The sequence below is a fragment of the Vipera ursinii genome (assembly GCF_947247035.1).
Source record: "Vipera ursinii genome assembly, chromosome: 2".
Lineage (NCBI taxonomy): Eukaryota > Metazoa > Chordata > Lepidosauria > Squamata > Viperidae > Vipera > Vipera ursinii.
In genome coordinates, this window is record NC_139513.1 from 17,323,298 (window position 1) to 17,346,701 (window position 23,404).

Sequence of the window (23,404 nt, forward strand, 5' to 3'; positions counted from 1 at the left end):
AAAGCTTTACTCCTAAAGCTCATCTTAACTCATGAAAGAATCCACACTGGGTAGAGACATTAATGTGTGGAAAGAGCTTTACTTACAAAACACAATTCTCATAAAGGACATGTAAGTTCACGGAGGGTAGAAAGAGCTTTTCTGAGGAGAGAGGCATTACTGTCCACCAAAAGAGTCCACAGGGAAACCAACCCAGAAGAGTGTGAAAAAAAACCTTTATTGATTACAGCACCTTTAGTTGACATAGAGGGAACAACACAACGGAAAAATAGAAATGAATGGAATAAAGAACAGGCTTCACTGAGAATAATGGGCTTCTCTTAAAACGATACAGGGAAAAACGAATCAATGTATTGAGCTTTATTCACAACAGTCATTCAACATCCAAGGATCTAGACATGGTGGAAAGTTTATTAATGCATGGAGGAACGTTTATTAATGCATGGAAAGTGAAAAAAATCTCTGAACTGGTCACACAGGAGAAAAGCTATAAGCAATCGAACATCAAAGTTGCTGAGGGCAGATCAGTGACCTTAGTTATAGGATGATTTATTTCTTCTTTATTTATTTATTTATTTAAATTTTTATACCGCCCTTCTCCCGAAGTACTCAGGGCGGTAAACAGGGCATATAAATAGAAATACAAAAGTTAAAAGAAGGATTAAATAATTGCCCAATTAAAACAATCAGAATATAAAACCTATTAAAACCCTCACGTTCCCCCATCAGGCCAGGCCAGCTTGTTCGAATAAATGGGTCTTTAACCTGCGCCGGAAGGAGCGAAGATCCGGTGCCATCCGGAGCTCAACCGGCAGTTGGTTCCATACAGCCGCGGCGCCCACAGAGAAGGCCCTCCTCCTGGGGGCCACCAGCCGGCATTCTCTGACCGGAGGCACCCTGAGGAGGCCCTCTCTGTGGGAACGCACAGGGCGGAGGGGAGTCGACGCCGGCAGCAGGTGGCCCCCGAGCTATTCCGGACCCATGCCATGTAAGGACTTAAAAACCATCACCAAGACCTTGAACCTCACCCGGAAGACAACTGGTAACCAATGCAGCTCGCGGAGCAAAGGTGTAACATGGGAGTACCGGGAAACTCCCAAGACAACTCTCGCAGCCGCATTCTGTACCAGTTGGAGCCTCCGAGTAGTCTTCAAGGGAAGCCCCATGTAAAGAGCATTGCAGTAGTCCAGATGAGAGGTCACGAGCGCATGAGTGACCGTACACAGGGCATCCCGGTCCAGATAGGGCCGCAACTGGCGCACCAGGCGAACCTGAGCGAAAGCCCCCCTAGTCACGGCCACTATGTGATCTTCCAGAGTAAGCCGTGAATCTAGGAGGACTCCCAAGTTGCGAGCCCTATCCACGGGGGGTAAAAACTCACCCCCCATAGAAAGAGATGGAACATTTTGAATGCCGAAATGTACAGCCACTCGGTCTTGTCAGGGTTGAGCTGAAGTCTGTTCCTCCCCATCCAGACCCGAACCGCCTCCAGGCAACGGGACATCACATCGAGGGCATCACTGGGGTGGTTTGGGGTCAAAATGAAAAGTTGGGTATCATCAGCGTATTGATGATACCCAACTCCAAAACCACGAATGATCTCACCCAGCGGTTTCATGTAGATGTTGAACAGGAGAGGCGAGAGGACCGATCCCTGAGGAACTCCACAAGCAAGAGCCCTTGGGGTCGACCTCTGCCCCCCTGCCAACACCGACTGCGAGCATCCCAGGAGATAGGAGGAGAACCACTGAAGAACTGTGCCTCCCACTCCCAGTCCCCTGAGACGCCGCAGCAGGATACCATGGTCAATGGTATCGAAAGCCGCCGAGAGGTCTAATAGGACTAGGACAGAGGAATGTCCTCTGTCCCGAGCCCTCCAGAGATCATTCACCAGAGCGACCAATGCCGTCTCCGTGCTGTACCCGGGCCAAAAGCCCGATTGGGACGGGTCTAGATAATCCGCTTCATCCAGAACCAGAGGGAGCTGATGCGCCACCACACTCTCAACAACTTTCGCAAGGAAGCGAAGGTTGGAGACCGGACGAAAGTTGTTTAACACAGCTGGGTCCAAGGCAGGCTTCTTGAGGAGAGGTCTCACCACCGCCTCCTTCAAGACGGTGGGGAAATTACCCTCACTCAAAGAAGCAGATATAACTGCCTGGAACCAGCCTCATGTCCTCTCCCTAGCTGCATAAACCAGCCAAGAAGGGCACAGGTCCAATAAACGTGGTGGAGCTCAACCTCCCCATAATCCTGTCCACTTCCTCAGGGGTCACAGAGTCAAACTCCTCCCAGATAACATTGACAAGACCGCCCGTGTCCTGATCGTCGGACTCTGCCCAGCTGGAGTCCAAACCGGTCCGAATCCGAGCGATTTTATCCGACAGATGTTGACCAAACTCCTCGGCACGACCCTGCAAGGGATCATCCCTCACCTCCTGATTAAGGAGGGAGCGAGTCACCCTAAACAGGGCGGCCGGGCGATTATCTGCGGACGCGATGAGGGCAGAGAAGTAATTACACCTCGCCGCCCTCATCGCTGCGAGATAAGACCTAATATAGGTTCTTAGTCGCAACCGGTCGGATTCGGATCGGCTGGACCTCCAACAGCTCTCTAGGCCCCGTTTCCGATGCTTCATCTCCCGGAGCTCCGTGGAGAACCATGGAGCTCGTTGGGATCTGCACCGGGTCAGGGGCCGCAAGGGTACAACTCGGTCAAGTGCCTCAGTGGCTGCCCTTTCCCAGGCTTCCACTAAGGCATCCGCCGAGTTGTGAGCAATGGAGGCAGGTGGGGACCCCAGCGCTGCCTGGAACCCATCAGGGTCCATTAAGCGCCTGGGGCCCTACCATCTAGTTGGTTCCACATCCCCACAGTGGGGGGTGGCAAGACGGAAGACCAGCCGCAGGAGGTAATGATCGGTCCATGACAGGGGCATAATAAATGGAGAGCCCCCACCAAGATCATCAAACCATCATCCAGATAAGAAAACCAGGTCAAGGGTGTGGCCTCCCTCATGAGTTGGTTCAGAAATTACCTGCGTCAGGTCCATGGCCGTCATGGAAGCCATGAACTCCCGAGCTAACTCAGATGACCCTCCCAGGGATGGTAGATTGAAGTCACCCAAAACTATAAGTTTGGGGAACTCAATCACCAACCCAGAGAGGACATTGAGTAGCTCAGGCAGGGCTGCTGCTGTGCGACTAGGTGAAAAGTACACCAGCAGCAAGCCCAACTGCGCCCCCGGACCAAACCTCAAGAAGAGAGACTCACACCCGACTATCTGAGGAACGGTGGTCTCCCGCGGACATAAGGTCTCCCTAATAGCTACCGCCACTCCCCCGCCCCTACCTTGAGCCCGAGGCCGGTGTAGCACCCGGAAACCTGGTGGGCAGAGATCAACCAAAGGGACCCCACCCTCTGGACCCAACCAGGTCTCCGTGATGCAAGCCAGGTCCGCATGCTCACCCTCAACCAAATCCCGCACAAGGGGAGCTTTATTAATCACGGACCTGGCATTCAGGTACACCAGCCGGAGCTCAGGAGGCTGCGCATCCTCGCTCCTGGAACCTCGGGGAAGAAACAGAGGGTCGGAGCGCCTCACCGCTTGTAAATAGCGGAGACGGCCCTCCCGATGACGATACGGCCCTCTGTACATGCGCTTGCTGCCATTCCCCAATGTGTAGTCCCACGACCCGCTCCCGAGCCCCGGATGTAACCACACCCTGCTCTCCCCCTACGCGATCAGACCCCGGCCTGGCCTGAACCACAGTTGAATGCCCCCCCCCGTAGTCAAACAACCACCACCCACTCCCACCCCTCTCCCTAACCCCATAAAAAATTTCACTAAAAAGTTAACCAGGGGCCTCCTATTAAATTTATATTGAAGGCCCCTGCCCCTGCCCGGCCATCTCTCAGGGTCCCAATAATTGGGCCCTTCATCGAGACTGGGGGTGGCAAAGAAGGCGGGACGCACCCAGGAGAGGGGGCACCCCTGAGGGCGAACAAGTCCCTGCTGGTATATCGATACATGAAGTCCGAAAAAGTCCAGGGAAGGCAGTCCCGTAATTGAAAAGTCCAATAGGAGGATCGAAGGGTAGGGAGTGAACATTTGGACCATCAACCAACTTACTGCCACTCGGTTGGGTGCTCCCAGGAGCAGACCACAACCCGTCCTCTCACGACGGGTCGCGAATCTGCTCCCGAGGGTGGGCCAAAATATACACCCTGGGTGGGGCATGTGCCATAGAGCTCCCACCTCTATGGGGCTGCCGATGTAGAGCCAAGCCACTCTCCCACTGTGGCTTGTACCCAGGTCCATCCCAGTCCAAAGGGGAGAAAGGAGGCAGATAGAAAGTTGGTAAGTTGGTAATCCGCTGCCCGAACTTTAGGCAAATGTTTGTTTCCACTCAAGAGATAATTCATGGGGGGGGGGGGGGAAAGAAATTCAAGCCTATTTCAACCTCCCAGCCTCCACAGGGATGTAAGAAGCTCCAGCTTTTGAGGAAATGGCCAGAATTCCTTCTTTCTTGTCTCCCTTTCTTTCCTCTAATGCAGGAATTAATGGACTCCTTTCAGCTGATATTGTTCAAACTATTCATTCTCATTGAAAATACAGTTAACCTTATTAGAAACTCTTATGTGCCTTTGTTTTTCTTCTTTACAAACAAACGAGAAAAGACTTCTGGAGAACATGGATAGGGATGGGGTAATGGGAGAATGAGAATGACTTTGGAAGACATGGGAAGAGCTTTAGGCTGGACAATCATTATCTAAAAGATAACTAGTCCCCACAAGGAGATTGTGAGGGTCATGGGGCAATGGAAGAACTGTAGAAGAAACTCCCTAATTTTTTTCAGAGTAAAGGGAGAGGAGGGAATAAATATTTGCAGAGTTTCAGGATTTTGTATTGTGGCCTCACAGTAGAAATAGCACTAGTATTCATTCTAGTGCTTCTTGTCTGTATTTAGCTCAAAAGGCTGACACAGGAATGCAGATCCCAAACCTTTATCCAAGACCATTTCGGTACCCAACAATTTCCCTTCCCAAAGATGCACAGGTATAAAAACACAAACACATGCATTCATATCTCAAACGGAGCATCTGATTTCTGTGATCATTCTAGAAATTTAGTGGGATCAACTTTCTACTTAATAACCAGAAATACTCTTTTTCATGAGCAGAACATGTTAACTAAACAGGGTGTTAGAAAGTTATTTTTCTTCTGGAAAAATATTTTTGGCAGGAAGGAAGCAAGATTATTTAGGATGCAAAGAATGTACAAAGGCTTACACAAGAAATTATTAAACACACATTTGAAAATGTGTTTAATGCTAGAAACTGAACAAATGGAATGTCCTTTTTTCCCTCCTCAAGGTTTTTGTGTGAACTGAATACAAACAAAACAGAAAGGCACATTTTACAGTAAAATACATTATCAAACACTATGACACAGAGTTTGAATATACCTTAGGTATCCATACTTTTCCGCTTTTTGCCAAACGCCTTACAATCGTGATCAATATTTACAATTTCTATGCAGGCTTCCTTGAAATTCAATGAGGAAGCCTGCAAGGAAGGATTCAGGCCACTGTCCCCTGGCTGGTTCCTGGTTACTCATCTTAGTTACACAGATTTTTTATAAATTGATTACGGGTGAGGAAATAATCATTCATTAACATAGGTAAGATTTTGTCCAAGAAAATCTGTTCTTTCACGATTTCCAGAGGATGTGTATTTAAACAGAGACATAAAAAACGAGGGAATCGGTGCCAGCTCCGTTAAACCGAAACCCTCGGTCTTCTAGGCTCACTTCTGCTCTAGCAACCCGGCAAACGAACCACCGGGAGAAACGCTTTACGCCTAGAGAGCAAGTCTCGTCTCCAGGAAGGGAGCACAGAGGAGAGGAAGCTCTCTGCTCCAGGCATCCTGACAACCTCCAGGGCGAGGCAGAGGGCGAGGCTTCCCTTCGTTGGCAGCCAGGGATCCAACCTGCCTTCCCCTCCCGTCGCCCTCCCCGATTTCCATCCCGCGTCAGTCTCTGCATCTGACGGAGGCGGCTGCACTCACGAAGCTCTCGTTTTGCAAGGAAAGGGGTCAGTTGGAAAAGGGGCTACCAGGCGCCTTCCGACGTTCAGCCCCCGATCCGTCCGTCCTGCGCTGGACCCAGAGGCCAAGCAGAGCCCCAACTTTCAGCGGAGGCTCCCCGACTTCCATGCAGGGCGCAGGACCCGGGCAGGGTGAAAGGGACCGATGAAGAGGGGCGACGCCGAGATCATCGGTTCTTCCCTGCCCTTTGCAATCACCGCCGCCCCAGCCTCCGCTTCCGCTGCCCGCCTTTCAGCTAGCCCCGCCCCCTCGGAAGAAGAGCAGCGGAATAGATATTACGGGAGGTCGGAAAAGGAAGGTCTCCTTTCATTCTTCTTCCTATCAGGTCCCCTCTAGGAAGCACATATCTATCGTTCTGGCTCCTCCTTGAGGCACGTGAGCCCAGGATCGAGCAGGAAAGTGGCGGAAAGGATTTGCTGTTTCTCTCCTCAGGCGCGGAAGGTCCGAGTGAGCGGAGAGCCATTTCTTCCCTCCTGCAAACCGGAGAAGAGGTTTTGGAGGGGCCGGTTGGCATTTCGGACTGCCTCGGGCTTCTTTTGGCTGCCCTCGAGCAGGAGACCCGAAGGGATCCCCAGGGATGGAGGCCGCCCTCAGCCCAGAGATCCACCGCCGGCGCTTCCGCGGTCTCGACGGCTGCCGCCAGGAGGCCGAGGAGCCCCGGGAGCTTTGCAGCCGCCTGCACCGCCTGTGCCGGCAGTGGCTGCGGCCGGAGAGGAGCAGCAAAGGGGAGATGCTGGACCTGGTGGTGCTGGAGCAGCTGCTGGCCCTGCTGCCCGCGGAGATGGCGAGCTGGGTGAGGGAGTGCGGAGCCGAGAGCTGTTCGCAGGCGGTGGCCCTGGCCGAAGGCTTCCTCCTCAGCCAAGCCCAGCGGGAAGAGCCGGGAAAGGGGCAGGTGAGGATGAGGGGGGGGGCTTCATCCTGGGAGCTCCATTGGGGGTGGGTTTAGGTTTAGAAATATTAACAGTATTATCATTAAATGTAAATGGACTAAACTCCCCGGCTAAGAGAAATATAATTTTGAATAAGCTCAGTAAGAAAAACATAGATATAACAATTCTACAAGAAACACATAAAGACTCAAGATCAGGATCTATTAAACTACCCTAAGTTTGGAATCAAATTTGTATCGCTTTCACAGCAGAAGAAAAGAGGAACTGTGATATATGTTAAAGAAAGAATCTCAGCAAGACAAATCTATCGAGATCAGGAAGGTAGAATACTGATTATTGAAATTTCCCTGAATAAAAAAAGGTCGCCCTGGTAGGAATTTACGCCCCCAATGAAAAACAAAGACAATTTTATAAGAAACTGCATAAGGTTATTGCTGATATGGAATATGAGAACATTTGTATAATTGGCAATTTTAATGCAATTATAGACAGAGAATTAGATTATAAGAGTGAGGAAATAAGGAAACAAACCAGAAGAATATTACCAGGTACTTTTTTTAAAATGGTGGAAGAATTAAATATTCAAGATAGTTGGAGGGAGAGAAATTTGAATGAAAAGCAATTTACATACTGTTCAGGGCGGCATCGATCATGGTCCAGAATTGATATGGTCTGGACAATGAAAGACTTCAGTTCAGATATAGATGACATAGTAATAGACATTAATACTCGGGCAGACCATAATCCCATTATAATTAAATGGAAAAGAACAGAAGACAACAACAAGGAGGTGGACTCTAAAAAAAGCAATCCTAAACCAAACAGAATTTAAGCAAGATGGAGGAACAAATGCGGACATTCTTACAGACAAATAAAGAGGAGACTAGCACTCAAAATTTATGGGATACGGCCAAGGCAGTTATGAGAGGAACTGCAATTGTGTACATGGCCAGTGAATATAAAAAGAAAAGGCAATATCGAAAAAGTTTAGACGAAGAACACGAAAAATTAGAATTAGAACTACAAAAAACCCACAATATAGAGACCTAAAACAACAGCTAGATTTAAATAATCATAAATTGTAAATTATTATAGAAAAGGGAGAAATGGCACAAAAAATAAAAAGCATTAGACAAAATTTTTTTGAACAGGCAAATAAACCTGGGAGATGGTTGGCCTATAGATTGAAAAAACAAAAAGATAATAGATGGATTAGTAAATTATGTAATCAAGCAGGGCAGATAGTACATCAAAATGAAGGGAAAAATGGGTGACGTATGAATTCTATAAAAATCTTTATAAAGAAGATGAAATGATCACTGAGGAAAGAATATCACAATATCTTATGAAAGCAGACTTACCGAAGGTTACGGAAGAATTTCAAAATATTTATTATTTATTTATTTAATTAGTTTTCTATACCGCCCTATTCCTGAAGGACTCAGGGCGGTTTACAGGGCAAATATATTAAATAAAGATATAACAGTCCAGGAAATTATAGAAGCCATTAAAAAACAAAAAAGTAATAAAACACCTGGCCCTGATAGATTACTGTCCGATGTATATAAAAACCTCCAAGAACTTTTGGTCCCGACACTATTGGATTTATTTAATGAGGTACTAAACACAGTAAAAATCCCAAACTCCTGGAAAGAAGCAATCATCTCACTAATTCCTAAAGAAAACTCTGATTTGACCTGCATTAAAAACTATAGGCCCATTTCTTTACTGAACACAGATTACAAGATTTTCACGACTGTAATGGCAGAAAGATTAAAAAAATAGCTGAATTTATCCATGCTGACCAAAACAGCTTCTTGCCTAAAAGACAAATTAGACATAATATCAGGATCATACTAGACAGAATATTATGAATTATACAGCAAAAAACAAGCGGCATTGATTTTTGTTGATGCTCAGAAAGAGTTTGATAACATCAAATGGAATTTTATGTTGACTCAACTAAACATGGAATTCGGGGGGGGGGGGAATTTATAAATATGTTTAAAGCAATCTATTCCAAACAAGAGGCAAAAGTAATCATAAACGGAGAACAAATAGCATTCAAATACAAAAAGGTATGAGACAAGGCTGTCCATTATCTCCTCTATTATTCATTCTTTCTTTAGATGCACTCACAAGAATAATCTGAAAAGATAAGCTGATTAAGATAAGCTGAGGACCCAGATTGTTGGGGGCAATAAGCTGACTTTGTAATAATGCCGCTGGGGGGGGGAAAGCCCTAATAAGCAGGCATATACATAGGATAAAGGCTATTGCTAAGCACATTGAGTTGTGCTTTAGATTGTAAGCTGCCCTGAGTCTTCGGAGAAGGGCGGGATATAAATGGGATTTAAATAAATAAAAAAAATTAAAGGATTAGAAATTAGAAAAGAGATATTTAAATTACAGGCTTATGCAGACGAAGACCCCTTAGAATCTGGAACAAGATTATTACAGGTGGTGGAAAATTATGGAGATGTTGCGGGATTGAAGATCAATAAAGAAAACACTAAAATGTTAGTTAAAAATATGTCCAATTTACAAGAAACTGAGCTAGTAGAAAAAATTAATATCCAGACATCCAAAAGAGTAAGGTACTCAGGGATCCAACTGTCGGCAAGATGTATTACACTCAAAAGAGAAAATTATGACAAATTAATAGACCAAATTAGAGCAGACCTAGACAGATGGAAAAACTTGCAGCTCTCCTTTATGGGGAGAATAGCAACAATCAAGATGAATATACAGTACTTCCCAAATTACTCTTTTTATTCCAATGTGTACCAATTAAATTAGGTAAGGATTTTTTTTGAAAATTTAAAATTATATCCAAATGTATCTGGCAAGGTAGAAAACTGAGAATTAAAATTATTACAGGATGCAAAGGAAAGAGGAGGGCTCGGCCTCCCAAGTTGGGAAAAATATTATCAAGAAGCAATAGCGATATGGATAAAGGATTGGATACACTTAAGGAACAGAAGACTACTAGCATTAGAAGGCCATGACATGCAAATTGGGTGGCACGCTATAATGTGGAACGGAAAATATAAGGCTCATCAGTACTTTCAGAATCATTAGACAGGCACTATTAGACGTGTGGATAAAAATTAAAAAAATTATATAGAAATCCCCAATTGGCTATCCATATTAGAGATTTTCATGCACCCCAAATTCATAAATTTAGGAAGTGTACTTACATATAAAGATCTCTTAGATGAAAATGGAGACCTGAAAACAAGAAAAAGACTACCGTATTTTCCGGCGTATAAGACGACCCCCTACTTTTAAGAAGTTTTTCAAGGTTTTTTTTCTTATACGCCGGAAAATACTTACATGCCCTGCCCTCCCTGTCCGTCGCAGAGGAGGTGAAGGCCTGACTGGCCCCGCCGGCCCTCCTGCTTCTCCCGCGCTTCTGCCGGCCCCCGAGGTGCAGCGTTTCCCGGGCGGCAGGCAGCGCCGGAGGGCAGCCGCCACCCCGCCACGGCCGGCGCCCCTCCTGCTTCCCCCCCAGGCCTTGAACTTCTCCCATTCGGCGCAGGGCGGGGCAGCTCCGCCTGCAGCCTCTTTTTCATGTGCCGCTTCCCTGTCACCGTCGGCCAAGGCGCGCTCAGCCCGAGCTCCCGGTCCCTCTTCCCGGCCGGCTTCCCGCCCTGCCCCTCATGGAGCTGGACTGGGCGTGCAGCCTCTCGGTGTGGCTGCTTTTCCTGGGCAGCCTGGCGGTGCGGCTCCTGCGCTTGGACCTGTTGCTGAGCCGGCGGCTGCTGCTGCGCGTGGGGCTGCTGGCTGTCCTGCCGCTGCCCCTCAGCGCTGCGCTCACGGCGGCTGCCTGCTGGCTCGTCTCGGCCAGCACCGCCCGGCAGAAGCACAGCGTCGGACGAGAGCAGGACTTCCCTGCCGGCTCCCGTCCGACGCTCTTCCCTCTTGAGGCAGCATCCCCGAGGACGCCTTAGGAGCCGGGCAGCGATGCTGCCTCAAGAGGGAAGAGCGTCGGACGGGAGCTGGCTCTTCCCTCTTGAGGCAGCAGGGGGAGGATGAGAGAGGGGAAAAAGTAGAAGCGGCCGGTCCGTCCGTGCTAGAAAAAAGCGAAACAGCGGCGAAGCCCTGGTCAAACCAAACTTAGATCCCGCCCTTTTGCCAGCGCACGATGAAACTGCAAACTCCAGGCACAACTCATTCCTCACCGACGGGGGAGTGGTAAGGATTGGCCAGCGCGGCGCCTGCGGTATTTCGCCAGCAGGGAAAGCACTAACTCGAGAGCCAGGTGACGCTCCCTGCAAATTTTTTTTTAGAAAACCTCGGTATTGGCTCTGTCCTTAAAGAAAGCAAACAAACGCACTCCAGATCAGAGGGGGCTATTTCGCCAGGAGCTGCAAGAAACCGCCCCCCCTCCCCCCTCCCCCCTGCTTCCTGCACCTTCACTCCTCCAGAGCGGTCCCACAGGTGGCAAGGCCAGGGACTTCCAACGCGTCCCCCGAAGGGAAGCCTGAGAAAGCAGCGAACAGATTACCCTCCTCCAAGCAGCTGCATCCCACCTCCGTCCGACGGGCCCGCTGGAAAGGAACGCGCCTTATGAAAGCGTGCAGGACTTCCCTGCCGGCTCCCGTCCGACGCTCTTCCCTCTTGAGGCAGCATCCCCGAGGACTCCTTAGGAGCCGGGGAGCGATGCTGCCTCAAGAGGGAAGAGCGTCGGGCGGGAGCCGGCAGGGCAGTCCTGCACACGCGCACACTCCCTGGCTGCTAAGGAGCAGCCGGGGAGTGCGCACGTGCGCAGGACTGCCCTGCCGGCTCCCGCCAGACGCCACCCACTGATTTTCCGGCGTATAAGACGACTGGGTGTATAAGACGACCCCCCAACTTTTGAGGTGATTTTCATGGGTTAAAAAGTTGTCTTATACGCCGGAAAATACGGTATTAGAAGATGGTATAAAGTTGGAATGGTGGGCATACTTACAAATATAGTCATGATACAGAAAAGACAAAAAAGAACCAGGGATAAAATTAGAGCATACACAATTAGATAAAATCCTTCTAGGAACAGAAGACCAAATGATAAAAAAGATATGTCAATATCTATTAGAACAGGATTTGTTAGAAGAACAGGTAAAAGAAACAATGTTAACCTGGAGTAAAAATTTTGGTTAAAGTATTGACCTAGATAATTGGCAATCACTATGGGATAGAAATAGGAGGTTAACGCTAGCCGCCACCTATAAAGAGAATCTGTACAAGATGTTTTATAGATGGCACCTTCCCCCTACAAGGTTAGCAAAAATAGATAAAAAAATCTCAACAACGTGCTGGAAATGCAGAAGGCTTCCAGGGACTATCATATGTGGTGGGAATGTTCAAAAGCGGAAATTTTTTGGTAGCGGATAAAAAATTGGTTGGAAGAAATATTACTACAAAAATTGATTTAAAACCAGAAACCTCCTTATTAGAGATTATTAATGATAAACTCAGCAAAGCATCTTTCTATTTATTATTGCATATTTTAACCACAGCAAGATTGGCATATGCCCAAAAATGGAAAAGAAAGGAAACACCCACTGAAGAAGAAATAATAGATAAAATTTTATCCTGCGCCGAAATGGACAGGTTAACCCTAGAGATTAAAAATAAGACTGAAACAGAGTATTATGAAATTTGGCAAAATTTGTATGATTGGTTAGAGATAAGGAGGATCGCTGAGATGACTATTGTTTGATTAGTTGATAACATAAGTGATAACGTAAGGACTTCTTATTAGTACCTATATCAGGACACAACTGAAAGATGTAAATATAACGCTGACGACTGAAAGTTTACCAAAAAAATTACAGATGTTATATGTACAGTTTGTTATACTCTGTCCTGTCATAGAATGTATTTTAAGTTTTTGTTTTTTGTTTTTGTAACATAAGGTAATACTAATAGTAGTGTTGTAGCCAGGGAAGTTGAATCATGTCCACTTTTGTTTTTAAATGTATATTTAATAAAATTTTCTAAAAAAATAATAATTGGTATGATCTGCTGAATCTAGATAAGGGGAAGCAACTGGATTATGTGAATGGCCTCTGATATACAGCCACATTTAATAAGCCCTATAATACCACAATAGTTAGAGAAATGAACCAATTAACACACCCTTACAGTTTATGTACATGAAAATACAGCCTGCTGTTTTAACTGCCCCATGTTCATCATTTATTCAGAAATATAAGTCACATGCAGAGTCCCTGAAGTGTCTCTGAATTGGGTTGGGGAAGAACAGATAGGGAAGGAAAAGGTAAGGAATGCAAACTAACATGGATATGGTCTTCTGAAAGTGGATCATGAATCAGGCTTTTCTTGTGATGCAGGAGCCGTTCACAGAGGAGATTTCAGCAGAGCTCCAGGGCAGAGATCGATTCTGCTCTATTCAGGAGCTGTTTTTCTGGAGGATCCAACTCTGTCCACCTTGTCAGGTAAGTGCAGGTTTCTTCTCAGAACAGTAGCGTTCCAGCTTCATCCATTCAGGAGCTGTGTTTAAACCAGGGGTAGGTAATTCTGGGAGTTGAAGTCCATGAGTCATAAAAGAGCCAAGGTTGCCTACCCCTGATTTAATACCAAAAGCTGAGTCTATGTGCACTTCAACACAGCATCCACCCACATTTGGCTTTCAGGATTGTTTTGGAGATGCAAACGAGACAATTCACAGGCAAAGAACTTTCTATTAGAAATGTAATTTAATTGTAGAAAGAGTTTAATATTTCTGAATATTAAGAAGAGTGCCTACAATAGTGAGATAAGAAACCCATGAATTGATACAATAACAGTGGGATTAAACATACCTGAGAAGTGTTTTTTTATTTTATTAAATATTTATGCCATCCGTCTTGTAATGTGTTAAGTATACCAAGAAAAATATAGCACATGAAGGATAAACAAGTAAGTTAACACTAAGTGGCTGTAAGAATAAAACTCTTGTTCAAGTGACTTGAGATTTCAAGGATATTACCAAAAATTTAAAATAGGTTAGGAAAGAAGTTCCTAGTGGCTATGTCCTGTTTACTCAGGAATTTTGTCAGCGAGGCAGGTAGATTTAGGGGATTTTCTGCCAAAAACTACTTGCTGAATTACTCTAGGCCACTGGGAAGCTCCCCAACGGTGGCTGTTTTATCTTCTACAACCTGGAAGAAGCTAAGCTGTGATTTGTTCAGCTGCAGCTTTCCAGCACCTCGGACTATGTGTCCTGAAAGAAAAAAATCTATTTGGCTCTTGCAAATGTGTGCTTTCTGTTGTGTGCAGTAAGAGAAAATTTCCGACGTTTCCTGGGATCGTCTGCTTTTTTTTCTTTCTAGAGCTCTGATTCCTTTACGGAGGTGACTGTGGACTTCACGGATGAGGAGTGGAGGCTGCTAGATTCTGGCCAGAAGGCCTTGTGCAGAGAAGTGATGCAGGAGTTTTCTAGGAATAAGGATGCTCTGGGTAAGGTTCAATTCTCTATGAGGCTATGGCAGAAATATTCACCATAGAATTGAGAAATGTCCTAGACCTAGATATTGCGTGAAAGTGACTGAATAGATTGACTGATCGACACCAACGACTCCTAGATCAGGGCTTTTCAATCTTTTCACCCATTGTACTAGTTTTAGGATAATGTAATATCCACCAGTCACCTAGGAAGGTGTCAAAAACCTGATGACCCCCCCAAAAAGGGAAAAAAGTGATAAAATACAGGTAGTCCTCTACTTACAACTATTCGCTTAGTAACTGTTTGAAGTTACAACAGCACTGAAAAAGTGATTTATGATCAATTTTCACATCTATGACTGTTGCAGCATCCCCAGGTTCATGTGATTTACATTCGGATGCTTGGCAACTGATTCATACTTACGACGGTCACAGTGTCTCAGGGTTATGTAATAACCTTTTGCAACTTTTTGCAAGCAAAGTTAATGGCCCTGGGCAAAGTGGCAAAATGAAACCTTTATGCAAGTTGTAGATCAGGGGTGTCAAACTTGCAATGGCACATGATGTCGCGACGTATGGCAACTTTTTTCCAATGCTAGCAATGGGGTGGGCACGGTTTCAGCATGACGCATCCGGCACGTGGGCCGCCAGTTTGACACCCCTGTTGTAGATGCTGGAAGACTAAGTTCAACATTCTGCTTTGCTATGGATGTAATGCCAGGTTTTCATTGATCATGTTTTCTTTGAGTCATATCGTACTGCTAAATATGGATACTAATCTTCTCACGAAGAAGATTAAGCTTCCCAGGAATAAGTCAGTGTTGCAGCTGTATCCTTTTATCATACCTGGTCCTTATTTCCTGTTGTTGAACTCATAAGATTTTATTTTCTAACATGCAGATGATGTGTCTATGAATGAGAATGACAAGGAGGCAAGGTTAAATCTACTTGAAATAGAGAAGAATGAAGTAAAAGTAAGCCTTGGCCATCAGAGGGACACCAAAAGACTAAAGAGAAAACAGCCAGAAGATGGAGGAGAAAAGTCATCTACTGCTCTTGGTATTCGTGGCTTCCTATCCCAGGAGGATCAGAAAGAAATGAGAAAAGGAAAATATAGAAAGAAAGAAAACATGAATTTGAATTACGTAACTATGGCAGAAACCACACTAAAAAACCACTGTATGTCTCTAGACAATATGGAGAATAACTCCTTCACTTCTACTTCACCAAAGAAACCAAATGCATCTGTAAAAACTGGGGGGGATTCCAATCTGAGCAGAAAGAGGAAAGTCTGCATGCAGTGTGGAAAGAGTTTCAATAATAACAGTCATCTTATTTGCCACCAAAGGATCCACACAGGGGAGAGACCATATAAATGCATGGAATGTGGAAAAACCTTTAACCAGAAAGGAGCTCTTAATCGTCACAAAAGGATCCACACTGGGGACAGACCTTATAAATGCACGGAATATGGCAAGGATTTCATTAGCAACAGTAATCGTATTTGTCACCAAAGGAATCACACCGGGGCGCAACCTTATACATGTATGGAATGTGGAAAGACCTTTACCAGGAAAGGACATCTTAATCTCCACCAAAAGATCCACACAGGGGAGAGATCGTATAAATGCATGAAATGTGGAATGACCTTTATCCAGGAAGGACATCTTAATCTTCATCAAAGAATTCATACTCAGGAGAGACCGTATAAATGCATAGAATGTGGAAAGACCTTTACCCAGAAAGGAGATCTTAATCGTCACCAATGGATCCACACTATAGACAGACCGTATAAATGCACAAAATGTGGAAAGAGTTTCATTAGCAACAGTAATCATATTTGCCACCAAAGGAACCACACCGGTGTTCTGTACCAGCCTACTACCGGCCCTGCAGAAAAGGCAGGGACAACCCCTTTTACAAGAAGGCAAGAGGCTGGAACTAAGCCTGCCAAATCTATGGATACAAAAGCAAACAGAACAAGACACGAACCATGAAACGGGAGCTATTCAAACGGTTACCTTCAGCAAACCAGCCCTTCCACGCATTCCCCTTTTAAACAGTTCAGGGCGTGGCTTCTCTGCCTCCTTCCGAGGTGCCCCATTGCCTTCCTCTGTTTACTCCTGATTGACTGCCTCCTGCGTCGGGCGTCCTTGAACAGGGCCAGCTGTGGGTCATCTTCATCCACGGTCAGGCTCACAGAGCTGGGTCTGCGTCGTAACCAGGTGGGAGGGGCCTGGATGAGGGCTCTCATCAGCAAGGTCTCCAACACCCTGAGCAACCTCTCCAACACCCCCCTCCTCCTCCTCTGAATCGTCCGACCCAAATGCCGAACCCACAGGCTGACCCTGAATCACAACAACCGGGGAGCGACCATACAAATGTATGGAATGTGAAAACAGCTTTATTCAGAAAGAAAAACTTAATCATCACAAAAGAATCCACATGGGGGAGACCTTATAAGTGCATGTAATGTGGAAAGAGGTTCACTAGCAACAATAAACTTAATCGCCACCAAAAGATTCACACCAGGGGGAGACCACACAAATGCATGGAATGTGCAAGAGTTTCATTAGCAACAGTCATCTTAATTGGCACCTAAGGACTCACAATGGGAAGCGACCATATAAGTGCATAGACTGGAAAAAGCTATACTGGGAAAGCTCATCTTAACTGTCATGAAAGGATCCACACTGGGAATAGACCACATTGATGCACAGTGTGGAAATAGCTTTACTTGGAAAACACAACTTAATTCTCAGAAAGAGCATATAAATTCATGGAGGGTAGAAAGAGCCATTCTGAGGAGGCGATACTGGCCACCAAAGCATCCACAGGGGAACTGGTCCACAAATATATTGAGTATGGAGGGGAAAAGCCTTTAATGACTATAGGTAGTCCTCAATTTACAACCACAATTGAGCCAAAAATTTCTTGTTAAGTGAATTTTGCCCCATTTTATGACCCTTCTTCCCTCATTTGTGAATAACTGCAGTTGATAAGTTAGTAATCCGGTTGTTAAGTTAATCTGGATTAATCATTGTCTTTGCTTGTCACAACATCACAAAAGGGATCACATTATCTTGGGACACAGCAACAGTCATGGATATAAACCAGTTGCCAAGCATCTGAATGTTGATCACACGATGATCAGAAAGTTGCAATGGTTGTTTAAGCGTGGAAATTGTCATAAGTAACTTTTTTCAGTGCTGTTGTAACTTTGAAAGGTCACTAAACAAACTGTTCTAAGTTGAGAACTTCCTGTACAGCAGATGAATCCACACATTGAGCTTTATTTGCAACAGTCAACTTATTCATCCAACCATCTAGACATTGCAAAAAGTTTATTAAAGCATGGAAAGTGAAAAAAACATCTGGTTTGAACTGAATATTATCTACCATCCAAGTGGTTACCGAGGAGAAAAGCTATAAGCAATCGAACATCAAAGTTGCTGAGGGCAGATCAGTGACTTTAGTTATGGGATGATTTATTTCTTCTTTAGGCAAATGTTTCTTTCCACTCTGAAATAATTCATAGAGAAAGAAATTCAGGCCTACTTCAACCTCCCAGCCTCCTCAGGGGTGTAAGAAGCTGCAGTGTTTCAGGGAGTGGCCAGAATTCCTTCTCTCTCTCTCTCTCTCTCTCTCTCTCTCTCTCTCTCTCTCTCTCTCCCTCTCTCCCTCTCTCTCTCTCTCTCTCTCTCTCCCTCTCTTTCTTCTAATGCAGTAATTAATTGACTCCTTTCAGATATTATTCAAACTATTCATTCTCATTGAAAATACAATAAACCTTATTAGAAACTCTTATATGCCTTTCTTTTTACAAACAAACAATGGAAGAGACTATGATGGACAAAAATGGTTCACCCGAGATGCCGGTATGCACTCCTTTGTCAGGAAGAAAGCTGAAATAGAAGCCCAGAGAAAAGTCCGTCAAGCAAAGGAGGAAGCCCGTCAAGCAAAGGAGGAAGCCCAAATGAAAATTCTGCAAATAGAAAAGGAACGAGCAGCTGCCCTGGCAAAGCTGAAGGTCCATGAACAGGCAGCGAAGGAAAACACCGATGTGGAGTGTTCCATTCCAATAGCAGTGGAAGATCTGATGGAACGCACCAGTCAACACGTGTTAAAGCATAATATTTGCAATGATGCAGAGCCATCTTCCACACTGCCTACAAACACCACAGAGACCCCAGAACTGCAAAGGCCTGTACTCCTTCAGCACCACAACACAAGTGCATCCTCTGCACTTTCCACTCACCACTCAGAGACCACAGAACTGCAAGGGCCTACACCTCTTCAACAACATAGCACAGGTGCGTCAGCTGTGCTTCCTACAGACAGCACAGAAGCCCCAAGCCTACCAAGGCCAGCACCTCTTCAACACCCAGAAGCAGGTGCGTCAACACTTCAAACTGCACTACCTCTTGCCAACGACGACATAACTTCCAGTAATGATCAACGATTGAATCGACAACCAGCACAAATTTTAGAGACTACACCACAGCTGAACGCTCGTGCAACATCACTATCCTGGTGCACCTCATCCTTATTCACCAGAGAACCTCCACACCCAAGGGGCCCAACAAGTTTCTTTGGCATCAAGGAGTGAGTAGTTAGACCGTTCTGACCATGCCAGGTACATGATTCAACAAGAGCTTCTCAACTCTAGCCTCTCAAAGTTTAATGACTGTCCAGAGACCTACAGATCCTGGAAAGCAACCTTCAAAGCTGCTATTGCTGATCTCAACTTCAACATCAGAGAGGAACTCGATCTACTCTTTTCCTTTCCCCCATTCTCATATTTTTGCAGGTTCATAAGCCACCATGCCTAGACGAACAATGACCCCAGCTTCAACTACCCTGAATCCAGTGTTCCTGCTCCATCACCATCACCAAGGTACGTTAACACAGCAGCTCAACACAAAGACTCACGTGGAGCTGTGTCTACAAGAAAGACAGACATCTCACCTCCTGTATCATCTCAATGGAGTGATTCAGGTGGTGGCAACTCACATACTGTACCATCTCCTCCTAAATGGAGCGATTCAGGTGGTGGGGATGGAAGATCCCAACCATCAGTGTCCTATTCACAAACTGCCTCACCCTCTTAGAAAATGTCATCAGCTTAGAGCAATGACTATACAAGAGCAGAAAGAGGTTCCTCAAAACTTGGAATATGCTACAGGTGCTGTGCTTCATATGGTCATTTTGCTAAAAATTGTAAAGCCTTTGTCAAGTGCACAGAATGTGATAGCGACAAACACAATACAGCTACGCATCCTGATCCACTTCCAGGCAATCCACAGCAACCACCTGTATCCAACCCTGCTTCAAATTATGGCGGGGAGCAGCATGGCAGGGAGCAACAAAGTCACGCTCCAGTTTCACCTTTACCCTATCCTCAAGTTAGAGACCTTGTTCTGTTTAAGGACCAACGACCTCAAGAATCGAAGGGCACCAAAATCTTTCATCAGACCATCGCAGAACTTGTCCTGCTTTTGCCCTTGAAGACTGAACTCGTTGCTTTCCTTGTTGAATCCTGACTTCAAGAAGAAAAGTGCCTTCAACTTGATCCAGACAATTGAGGCCTGAAAAGGCAATTGTTATTATTGCAATATATATGCATGGTTTTTTTATATATATATCTTTCAGGTCTTGAACACAACAAGCAAAACCTCAGCCTGAAATGGCAGTTTTTATTATTGCAATATGTATGCATGTTTATTTTAATATCTCAAGTTTTATGTCCTATATGTATGCATGTTATTTCTTATAACTCTCAGGGTTCATGTGTTATATATATCATGTTGATTTTTATATCTTTCAGGTTTTATGCCTCATATGTATGAATGTTTATTTTATATTTCCCAGGTTTTTATGTCTATCTTAGGTTTATTACTTATATCTCAGGTGTTTTATAACAACAAGCAAACCACAAACGTGTATTTGCATTTGTATAATTACCGTTATATGGTTTATATGGTGGTATTATGTAATACCAGATGGGGAGTGTGCTGCTACCACGTGGCTGTTTTGGAGAAATTACAATGTGGGCAGTCAGACCCTCCTACCCTATGATGTATTTCCTCTTCCCTCCCCTTTCTGGGATGGACTTCCTCCTCCTTTGTCTCTGGAGAGAATCCCATCCTCCATTATCCAGCTAACATGTGACAATAGCAGACTCATACAGACGCTCGGAATATTACCATTTTCTGACCTTGGAGATACCTTGGAAATGCTGTACAAACGTCATCTTAATCTACATGCAATAAAGGTATTTCTATATGATAAAGGGTGTTTCCACGAGTTCAAACTATCTGAAGAGAGCTGTTAATGTTAACGAAATCTGCTTATCTCGACCATAGAGGTCTTATCAAGAGATTAATTAATGTACAATGGCTTGGATTCAGAATAACGTCAGCACCCAACAATCGCCCTTCCCATATAATATATGATTAATTTTTTAACATGGTCACCTTAATATTCGGTAAACTGTTGTCTGGGTTTATATTTAAAAAAACATTTGCTAACAATTGGTTTCTATGATCTATAATCCACATAACAGCTTCACGTGATGTCCTCTTCTTCCCATAATGTTCTTTTACCAATCTTAATACAATTCTTATTGTTTTGTTAGATAACAATTGAGTATAATTTTTTTCTAATATTTCCGCAAATAATAATCACCTCAATATAATTTTTCTATCTAGTCATTCTGGTTGCCTCATCATATATCCCATTTACAGTTCTTGTTTACGTTTGTTTTTCCCACAATATTCAAGACATTCTTACTGGTTATGATTTTCTCAAAGTTAATTACGTTTAAATATTTGATTCCATTTTTTCTCATGTAAACCATCCCATAATTTTTACCTTAAGGAATAAATAAGACTAAAAAAAAAGAAAAGTAAAGAGGGATAAAAAGATAGTATACTACTGAAAGTCCATGTTTCCCCTAAGCTAATACATATTTCCAAAAATTTTCCATTCTTTTGTACCATAATTAAGAATATATTTAATCTTTAAATACTCAATTTAATAAATCTAGTCACCTGGTCTTTTAACTTATTGAAAACATTTTTTCCCATCCATTGCAATTTTCTTAAAATCAATCAACATTTAAATATCTAAAATATGTCCTTATATATAAGCCATTCTAACTCATATTACTCACATCAAGAAATGAGATAAGAAAAAAGAAGAGAGAGTACTATATTATTTGAGGGACTCCTCCCTCTTAATGTAAAATTCATATCCAAAATCTATTACTTTAACCATATTCAAACAGGTTTCTTTTTTAAATATTCCCTCTGATAAGTCCCACCTATTTTCTTAATTTTCACTTTGGCCTTTTGCCCAATATCTTTAATCAATATATTCTGCTGAATTGGAGTCTTTCCATATTTTTCTGCGTGTCACTGTAGATATAAAAAATAAGTACAATATTTTTGTAAGAGGCATTTGCTCTTTCATGTTTGTTGAAAATCTTTTTCTCTGTATCTATCATTTTTTGTCTTTCTAGTTCTAGTTGTGTTCCTGACATACCTGCAATCCAGTTTGACCAGTCTTTTTTCTTATCCTCAAATTTGTCTTAGTTGTCTTTTCCAAAACCAATATTTCTTGTAAATTTTTCCCCACTTGGGTTAAATCATACCTCTTGTGTTAAGTTCCATCTTTGAGTCTCTATTGTCGAATTTGTATTATCGTTTTTATCTGCTCTTTCTGTTATTTCCTGGGATTTTTGTTGTTGTTGTAAAGTTAAATTGGAGATGAATTGGTTTATGTTTTCAAAGTTATTTTGGATTTCTTTGTGGTTTGAAGTCATGGTTGTTTGAATTAGTTGCAGCATCTCGTATGTCTCCTCTTGAAAGGTATTTACTTTTTTTCTTGATAAGTTCTTTCTGCAAGTCTGATTTTCCACAGTGGTCAAGAATCGAGGTTTTCTTTTCTCTGCAAATAGCTTTGGAGTCACAGTTTAGTAGATATTTATAATGTGTACTTAATAACCAGAAATGAATGCTCTTTTTCATGAACAGAACCTGTTAACCAAACAGGGTATTAGGAAGTTATTTTTCTCCTAGACAACTATTTTTGGCAAGAAGGAAGCAATGATATTTAGACTGCAAATCAGTGCAAAGAATGGACAAAGGATTACAAAAGAAATTATTAAATAAAACACATATATGTTTTGGTGGACTGGTGAGAGCTTAGCTTATGTTGTCAACTGTATAACAAACCTGGCTGCAGCCATTTTGCTCGTTCTAGGTTGGCACAAGAACGGGAGGGTTAGGGTTAGGATTTCTACCAGTCTAACCATTTCACTGTCCCATGGGAACCAAGTTCATTTCTTTCAGGTGGGTGCGATCATTTGGTTAGAAAAACCACCAAAGTATTATATTGGGGAACGTAGCTGGTTACACAGCACTCAGGTGGGAAGCTTAACTTTGCAATAGTGTGTCTCTTGGGAAGGAACCTCAGATTTGGTTTCACTTTTGACCCTGCCGATGTTATGTAGCCAATAAACATGTTCTTTGAGGAAACTTCTAGCCTCGGAGTTCTGATTAGTTTGGTCTCATCTATCGGAACCATGAGGTATATTTGAAAATGTGTTTAATATTAGGAACTGAGCAGATGAAAAGTCCTTCCCCCCCAAGATTTTTGTATGTACTGAGTAGCAGTACACCAGAAAGCCAAATTTTACAGTAAAATACATTATCAAATTATAGTTTGAATATACTTTAGGTATCTCTAGTTAACTTTTCCACGTGTTGCCAAATGCCTTGCAATCACGTGATCAATATTTACAATTTCTCTGCAGGCTTCCCTGGAAGGGAATGAGGAAGCCTGTAAGGAAAGACTCAGGCCACAGTGTGCTGGCTGTTTCCTTGGGATGGGCTGAAAAAGGTCCACCCCAAAATCCAACCTGACTTTTTTCAGTCAACTCCTAGACAGCAAAAGTGCTGCTTGGCAATGG

At 44.0% G+C, this 23,404-nt stretch overlaps 1 protein-coding gene and 1 long non-coding RNA gene across 2 annotated transcripts; one reads left to right on the forward strand and one right to left on the reverse strand.

Annotated features, from left to right (window-relative positions):
- Nucleotides 1-198: 198 nt before the first annotated feature.
- LOC310636149 lies at nucleotides 199-23,083 on the reverse strand. The gene is made up of 2 exons (XR_014491621.1): nucleotides 17,902-23,083; nucleotides 199-532 (listed from the first exon to the last, which is right to left on the reverse strand). It is a non-coding gene; the product is annotated as an uncharacterized lncRNA (long non-coding RNA).
- LOC310636124 (uncharacterized protein) lies at nucleotides 6,525-16,442 on the forward strand. The gene is made up of 4 exons (XM_083355664.1): nucleotides 6,525-6,998; nucleotides 13,338-13,442; nucleotides 14,319-14,445; nucleotides 15,331-16,442. The coding sequence occupies exons 1-4, from the start codon at nucleotides 6,684-6,686 to the stop codon at nucleotides 16,425-16,427; spliced, it is 1,644 nt and encodes a 547-aa protein (XP_083211790.1). The 5' UTR covers nucleotides 6,525-6,683; the 3' UTR covers nucleotides 16,428-16,442.
- Nucleotides 23,084-23,404: the final 321 nt, after the last annotated feature.